The following is a 9,104-nucleotide window of genomic DNA, read 5'->3' on the forward strand; positions in this document are numbered from 1 at the left end:
TGCGTGTGTGCATGAGTTAATGCATGTGCATTAGTGTGTGTGTGTGTGCATTTGTGCATGCATGTGTATTTGTGTGTGTATGAGTTAGTGCATCTGTATTAGTGTGTGGGCATTTCTGCAAGCATGTGGATTTGTGTGTGTGTGTGTGTGTGTGTGTGTGTGTGTGTGTGTGTGTGTGTGTGTGTGTGTGTGCATGCATATGTATGCATGTATAAGCATATGTGTGTCGAGTTTGTGCATGCATGCATATTAGTGTGTATGAGTTTGTGTTTGCATGTTTATTAGTGGTGTGTGCATTTGTCCATGTCTATTTATGCGCATGTATGTGCATATGTGTGTGTATGGGTTTGTGCCTGTAAATGCATTAGTGTGTGCATCTTTGTGCATGCATGACTATTAGTGAGTGTGTGCGTTTGTGCATGCATGTGTATGTGTATATTTTTGGCATGTATCCATATTAGTGTGTATGTGTTACATGTATTACTGTGCTCTACAGCTCTTGTTCTGTTCTCTCCAGCCATATGTGTGTGTGTGTGTGTGTGTGTGTGTGTGTGTGTGTGTGTGTGTGTACCTGTGGGTGCTCCTCTGCTCTGCAGCTCTTGTTCTCTTCTCTCCAGCCGTGTGTGTGTGTGTGTGTGTGTGTGTGTGTGTGTGTGTGTGTGTGTGTGTGTGTGTGTGTGTGTGTGTGTGTGTGTGTGTGTACCTGTGGGTGCTCCTCTGCTCTGCAGCTCTTGTTCTCTTCTCTCCAGCCGTGTGTGTGTGTGTGTGTGTGTGTGTGTGTGTGTGTGTGTGTGTGTGTACCTGTGGGTGCTCCTCTGCTCTGCAGCTCTTGTTCTCTTCTCTCCAGCCGTGTGTGTGTGTGTGTACCTGTGGGTGCTCCTCTGCTCTGCAGCTCTTGTTCTCTTCTCTCCAGCCGTGTGTGTGTGTGTGTGTGTGTGTGTGTGTGTGTGTGTGTGTGTGTGTGTGTGTGTGTGTGTGTGTGTGTGTGTGTGTGTGTGTACCTGTGGGTGCTCCTCTACTCTGCAGCTCTTGTTCTCTTCTCTCCAGCTCTGCTGCTTTTCTCTCCAGCTCCTCCTGTTGTTTGATCAGACTGGCCTGCGCAGCGGCAGCTGTGGCCTGCACACACACCCACACACGTTAAATCCACTTTAAACACACTGTGAAGAAGTGTCTGCGTGTGTGATGCTGACCTGTGGACTGGGCTCGACTGACGGCTGCAGGACAGCAGGTTGAGTCGGGGCGCTTGATGCTGGAATAGTGGATCCCTGAGGGAAAAATCACAATTACTGATATCAGAATTCACTTCATTAGTAACACTTATAACAAGAGCGTTAGGTTGAAGGTTGTGTTAGTTAATGCATTTACTAACATGAACAAACTATGGACTAGAGTTGGGCGATGTCGACCAATTTGGCATCGTACGATGTCTAATGTGAAACATCGAATTAATAAATTAATTATATCTTTCATTCATTCATTTTCTTGTCGGCTTAGTCCCTTTACTAATCCAGGGTTGCCACAGCGGAATGAACCGCCAACTTATCCAGAAGTTTTAACGCAGCAGATGCCCTTCCAGCTGCAACCCATCTCTGGGAAACATCCACACACAATCATACAAACACTCATACACTATGGACAATTTAGCCTACCCAATTCACCTGTACCGCATGTCTTTGGACTGTGGGGAAACCGGAGCACCCAGAGGAAACCCACGCGAAGGCAGGGAGAACATGCAAACTCCACACAGAAACACCAACTGAGCCGAGGTTCGAACCAGCGACCTAGCGACCTTCTTGCTGTGAGGCAACAGCACTACCTACTGCACCACTGCCTCGCCCAATTAATTATATCAAATGAATTAATTATTTATGAATAATTCATTATTTAATACCGAATTAATTATTTTTAGCCTACCGTTTCAACTAACTGACCCGCATGGTCTTTGCTTTACTCATAAATAAATAAAATCATAAATAAAGATAAGTTACACAAATTACCACCCTTCAATCCCTTTTCCCGCAGGAGGTTGGCCGGTAAAAAGGTGCACAACCAACAGAATCTGAGGTTTTTACTAAAATTACTACGTACAAGTGTGAAAGTGAAAGACTGAAGCAGTGTACTGACGCTGTGACCTGATTGAAAAGACTGAAGAGTCCTTAGATAGAGACAAGATTAATTAAATATCACGTTTAACAACTATAGTAAAATGCTGTCCTCAATCTGGCAACCTGCGCTTGCGTTTGTTTTAATCAAGGAATGCAATACCTAGTTCAACCACTGGGTGCAAAACTTACATACTGCAGCTTTAACATGATGACATGCTTAAGTTTGTTATTATTTAATGCAATGACTCTAGTGTTATTTCAAAGATGCAGACCAACTGCAATCCTTAATATACAAGAGCTCAGACTCACCTGATTCCCATCCGGAAACGGACTAAAGCTTTCAATGTGATCCACTCCAGAGTTCGTCACCTGAGTGACAGACGGATCCTGAGGACAAAACACAACAGAATATTATTTTTATTATAATTAATAATAATAATAATATTTCCATAATTATCCTGACTTTTTGGACATTGAAGGCTATTACAGGGTCCCCACAGGGTCTTAAAAAGTGTTAAAAAGTCTTAAATTTAAAAAAAATCTAAATTTATGGCTTTAAAAAGTCTTACATTTGCTGTTCTAGGTCTTCAATATTTTTGCACAGGTCTTATTTTTGCGATGTCTATGTAACGCTACATCTAATGCTAATGCTTTCTGTTTTTTGGACCGCCCCCTGTCATTTAAAAAAAATATCTCAATGGTGAACGTGTCAAGTATAAAAGCCTTAATCCGTTTCATGAGTAGTGCGATGCGTTGCCAGGTGAAAGTATAAATCTGCATTAAGATGTTTGTTTTTTCTGTAGTTCAATGGTGCATTTAACCTGACTTTACTACTGTTCAATTTAAATAACTTTATTTTTCCCCTAATTTTGTGCTTTTACATTTTCTCTCGTGTTTTTGATATTGCGATATAGGTCTTAAATTTAATACTTAATGTTCTAAAAAGGTCATAAAAGGTCTTAAATTTGACATTATGATATCTGTAGAGACCCTGTGGTATATTAAAACAATTTTACAGTTATTTACAAAAGCATAATAGCTTACATTGTTGTTGTGTTTTTGTATAATTTCAGTAAAAAAAAAAAAAAAGATTCACAAAATAATACTTTTATAACATGTTTTTAACATTTAATACTAAACGTGATTATTATTACTATTAATAATAACATTCATTCATTCATTTTCCTTCAGCTTAGTCCCTTTATTCATCAGGTGTCTCCACAGCAAAATGAACCGCCAACTTATCCAGCATGTGTTTTACGCAGCGGATGCCCTTCCAGCTGCAACCCAGCACTGGGAAACACCCATACACACTCACATTCACACACTACGGCCAATTTACTTCATCAATTCACCAATAGTGCATGTGTTTGGATTGTGGTGGAAACCGGAGCACCCGGAGGAAACCCACACCAACACGGGGAGAACATGCAAACTCCATACAGAAACGCCAACTGAGCCAGCCATACTAACAATAATAAAAATACGATTATTTCTAATATCAGGAAACAAGAAACTGGACTCATCATGTGAGTGTATCAGACATGCATTTATTTTAATAATGAAATAAGAGGATTACTATAAACATGCTTAGAATATTCATACAATTAATTTTAATGATCTTTCAAATATTTTAAAAATGTATGTTTTTTATTTGTTAAATGTCATTGTATTAAAAATAAATTAATTATTCATGCAATTTTATATTATGCACCAAGCATGACTGAACAATGTAATAAATGGGAGCGCCACTAATGTTTATTGAGTCACATGCCTTATTCATAATAAAGTGACATCATCACTGTCATCGTCATCATCACAGGGAGATTTATATGCAACAACCATCTAGTAACATGTTAAATGCCTCTGAGGACACAATGAGGAAACAAACCTCTGAAATCAGCACTGATTGATTCACACACTCAAACAGATCATCACAGGAAATAGAGTTAATATACTTCAACATGTCGTTATGAGAAAAACATACGCGCTGTTTGCACATGCAAAAGCTGGTGTTCAGGCCATGGAGTAATTCTCAATAAAGGCAAATGAGAAGTACAGCATGATCATGTCCAAAGTGCATGTAGGAAACTGATTATTAATGTGATTCTGCTGTATTGTGCTGAAGAGACTGTCATATTAATGCTCATAAAAAACGACAGACATGAAACTTCCTTTATCCGCAGAGCAACAAACATTAAGCAACCAACACAAACGTTACTCACAGCATTAAACACACATCCAGCCTCATCAGAAAAGCCTGTTTTCTTGTTATAAACCGCACAAATGCTAATGTGTGACATGAGCAATTATGAATATGCAATAATTGTTTCTGTCTACGGCAAACACACCTGCGGTCCTTCCCACATGCAGGCCTACAGCCAAATCCCTCATTCAACAAACACACACACACACACACACACACACACGCGCACACACACGCACACACACAGAGACACACGTGCATGCACTCTCACACACTCAAACCCATTCACTCTGACAAAGTCAAACACACACATTCACTCACACGCATTACACACACAAAATATGAGAAATTCACTATAAATAGTTTCTACTTTTGACTGCTAAAATCCAGAAAAAGTTTCAATTAAATTTGAAGTAAAAAAGATTTCATACAATTCATTTTTGAACGTAAATACCTAATAATTTATTTTGTTTATAATATTAAACGCCATGTCACTATTTTAACTAAATATAATTGTACTGCCATTTTTTCAATGGGCAAACAGATAATATTTATAAACAATAAATAAATATATGACTTTATTATAAATGTAAAGTAGATACCTGTTCAATACTGTATTTTTTGCGGTTTGAATTTACTATACTTACATTACTACATTTAAATATATTTAATTACGATATCATTTTAATTACTACAGTAAAATATTTTATTTTTTATTTTTTTATTTATCTATTTTTTCTGGGTTTTCACCTTTATTTGACAGGACAGTAGAGAGTATTGACAGGAAAGCATGGGGAGCAGAGAGAAGGGAAGGATCGGCATAGGACTGCAAGGCAGGAATTGAACTCGGGTCGCCGCGAGCACCGGAGTGCATGTGCTGACCACATGCGCACCACTACTACTAGCATGTTTAAATTAAATCATAAAACTTTTAATGTATAAAATTGTAGGAGAATGTAAATAATACAATATAATATAATTAAGTATAATATAATGTAATTACAAATAACATAATTAAGTATAATATAATATAATATAATATAATATAATAATGTTCTGCCATTTTTTTTATCAGATCCCTGTTCAATAAAGTAATTTTTTTGCAGTCTGAAATAAATTACTACATTTAGATATATTTAATTACTTTATATTATTTGAACTACTATAATATAATAACTTAATATTTACATTTTATATTTTAAGTATTTAAAATAATAGAGGTAACATCAGTACTAGCATGTTTAAATTAAATCATAAAACTTTTAATGTGTAAAACTGCAGGACAATTTAAATAATATAATATAATATAATATAATATAAAATATTACAATAAAATATAATATAATAAAATATAACAATACAAGACAATATAACATAATATAATATAAAACAATATTATATTAAATTATATAATATAAAACTGTATATAATATTTACATTTTTTAAATTATTCCACATACAGAGAAACAACGTGCTCTGAGTGTGTCATGAGGTTTACACAGTCACATGCCTCAATAACAATGCGGTGACATCATCAAACAGAGATTAAAAGTCATAGTCATGCATATATTAAACAACAAACATATTTAATATGTGACAGTTAATATGAGGTAATAATGTAATAAATAGTTTATATTAGATTTTTTATACTATTTTTATTTAGCTTTTTTTTAAACGAAGAAACAATAAATAACACACAAATAATAAATAATAGATTTTTAAAAATAATATATATATATATATATACACACACACACACACACACACACACACACACACACACACACACACACACACACACACAATAACAAAAAAGGAACTTAAATTAACAGTTGACTGGTCACATATTTCCTTACAGGTCACATTAACAAATACGTATAGAAATCAGATTACACTGTGTAAAGACATAAGTACAATCCATTTCTCCCAATATTGCAGGAATTTGTCCATATGTAGTTTTAAAGAAAAAGTCATCCTGTCCCCATACATTAGACATGATATCCAACCATTCAGATTTTGTAGGGGGATGCAGTTGTAGCCACTTTCGAGACACAGTTTTTAGTTAATATTAGTTTTAAAATGAAATCCCACTCTTCATGTGTAAATGTCTCTAACTGCAGTATAATTTAACGTTTATCTCAACCATAAACTATCACTAAGATTCTTGGCTCAACGATTGACGCATAATTCAAGATGAACTGATCTGAGATCTGAAGTTTATCCTACTCATGTCTTATCAGAAAAATCCACTTTATCAGTGAGTTTTCTGCCTTGCTCTTCTGGCAATAACAATCAACAGATAATATGAAGCATGCTCTGAAAAAGGATATACAATGTGTTAATTGTTTGTGGGCACAGTCATGAGTAAAAACCAATAGAGTGTCTCTAAACATGTGAATTATTGAGGAGATTGGGCTGGATTCGGCTTCGAGGGAGAGGAGGAGAATCTGACAGGAATGTTTGCTTTATTCAGAAGTCAATATTCTGGACGAGCAAACAGCTGGAAACTATATCAGACTCCAGACGAGGAGAGGAACAATGATTAAAAACACAAACGACGAGTCATGTAGCAGCTTACTTCAACACACTCATTTAATATTTCACAATATCGAACACTGTATTAAGCTTCAAATTAACGCAGCTTGATGGGCATTACAGTGTTTCTTAAATAATAGCATTGATCAATCTTAAAAATTAATAATATTAATTTAATATTTAATAATTATAATAATTATATAATTATAATACAATAATTGATTTAATAATAGAAAATAATGTAATATAAATAACATATTAATTGATTTGAGAATATCATATTTATAATATATAAATATAATAATTGATTTAATAATAGAAATTATTATTAAAATGATATTAATAATATAATAATTGATTTAACAATAGAAAATAATTATTATAATATAAATAATATATCAATTGATTTGATAATATAATAATTATAATAATATAAATATAATATATTACTGATTTAATAATATAACAATTTGAATATATTTAATTGACTTATTTTAATATAGAAATAATATTAATATAAATATAATATAATAATTGACTAATAGAAAACATTATCATTTTATTATAATAATAACTTTTATTACAAATATATCTAATTGATATTTATTTATATTAACATAATTAAAAATGTAATAGTAACAGATCTATCTCAGTACATTTTAATAATTGCATTAGTTAATGTTGAACTACGACTATTAATAACTGCTGTGCAAGTTTATTTAGTTCATGTAAATAAATATATGAACTAATGGACCATTCTCTTAAAGAGGAGCTATTATGCAAAAATTACTTTAATTAGGGGTTTAAACAGTTGTGCAGCAGCAGTCTGTAAATACAACTAGCTGCTAATGATAAAAAATGTATTAATCTAATTTTTTATAATCACACTTGATAAAAACAGCCTGCAGAAACACTTTAATTGACATTCTCCCTTTGTATGTGGTGTCAGAGGGGGAAGCCCCGCCAACTAGTGATCATCTCTCCCTCATTAGCATATGAATCTGCGGCTGTGTCCGAAACCGCCTACTACTCAGTAGGTACTGCATTTGAATTTAAACGTTTATAAAAGTATGTTCATCACTTCCATTCATAAATTCTCTCGCGGGGCATCATGGGATAGCACAGCATGCATGGGATGCACACTTTAGAGTCTCGCCGGAAGTAGTAGGTCATCCGGGTACGTCTCAAATACTGATTTTTAAAATCTATGAATTCGGACATACTACTTGGCTCGCATACTGATTTTAGCGTACTATATAGTATGGAAGTATGCGGTTTCGGACGCTGCCACTATCCTGACACATAGGCATTTGTAACTCCGCCCACTTTCAAAAAGAGCACAGTCTCATTTGAATTTAAAGCGACAGTCACTGAAACACCCCACAATTAGCATCAAAGCCTAAAAGGGTCAGTTATACAACATTATTTGTGGTATTTTGTGCTGACACTTAACAAACACACAATTGGGGCTTATTTTACATCTTGTTAAAAGCAGGTCCATTATAAGTGATACCCAAAAATACTAATTATACTAATGAAATGCGAGTTTTTGGCGCACAGGTGATCTGGTCAGGAGTTATTGTTGCAGCTCTTTCCTCTGTTGTGACACTAACAGGAGTGGCGCTCAGGCCTTCAGCGAGTCACCAAACCAAACACACACCCTTAACCAGAGACTACTGACCAGCTTTACTGATTTAACTAGCAGCATAGCCACCATGACACGTCAACAACCGAACCGAGCTCATGTGAACCGAAACCAAACCCAAATTAACGGCTCAAACTTCAACTCAAACGAGCTCTGAAACGCGTCTCCTGCCACCCGCTCGAGTCTCACCTGAAAGGGATTGACGTCGACTGGATCTGCGAATGGATTTGAGTCAAATCCCGACATCGTGATGGATTTTATCCGCCTTTATTTAGTCCAAACTGAGCGGCACCGGAGCTGCGATCGCTGCCGTTTCCTTTCTGCGCTTCCGTAGTGAGAGCGCGACGCGCATGCGCTGCTGATCAGCCCGCGACGTCATCAGCAGACGTAGAACTTTATATTCGGAATCAAAAAGAGTGGACTTTATATAGAATTTTACTTTATTTGTTAATTTTTATATTCATAAAGGTAGAAGGAATAATAGTAAACATTGTTTGGTAGATTTTCATATATATATATATAACATAACATATATATTCTGCACTATTGCTAAATATTTGGACTTATAAGATATATAATAAACATTTCACCTAAAATATTTGTACATTTTTAT

General features: G+C 35.0%; 1 protein-coding gene across 5 annotated transcripts in view; it reads right to left on the reverse strand.

Moving 5' to 3' along the window:
- The window catches only part of scamp2 (secretory carrier membrane protein 2), a 19,646-nt gene extending 10,800 nt beyond the window's left edge, over positions 1–8,846 (reverse strand). For 2 of the 5 annotated variants that reach the window (XR_012399817.1, XM_073941950.1), the window contains exons 1-4: positions 8,681–8,826; positions 2,415–2,492; positions 1,191–1,265; positions 572–1,116 (exon numbers count right to left, since the gene is read on the reverse strand). Coding sequence is in view for 1 of the 5 variants with exons in the window: in NM_213378.2 (NP_998543.1) it covers positions 1,002–1,116; positions 1,191–1,265; positions 2,415–2,492; positions 8,681–8,737 (325 nt within the window). In the remaining 4 variants the exon portion in view is untranslated. Of the gene's footprint in view, positions 1–571; positions 1,117–1,190; positions 1,266–2,414; positions 2,493–8,680 lie in introns of those variants that run through there. The other 3 variants (XR_002456665.3, NM_213378.2, XM_073941949.1) reach the window with 3 other exon arrangements.
- Between the last annotated feature and the right edge of the window lie 258 nt (positions 8,847–9,104).

Source organism: Danio rerio, chromosome 25, assembly GCF_049306965.1.
Source record: "Danio rerio strain Tuebingen ecotype United States chromosome 25, GRCz12tu, whole genome shotgun sequence".
In the NCBI taxonomy this organism is placed as follows: Eukaryota; Metazoa; Chordata; class Actinopteri; order Cypriniformes; family Danionidae; genus Danio; species Danio rerio.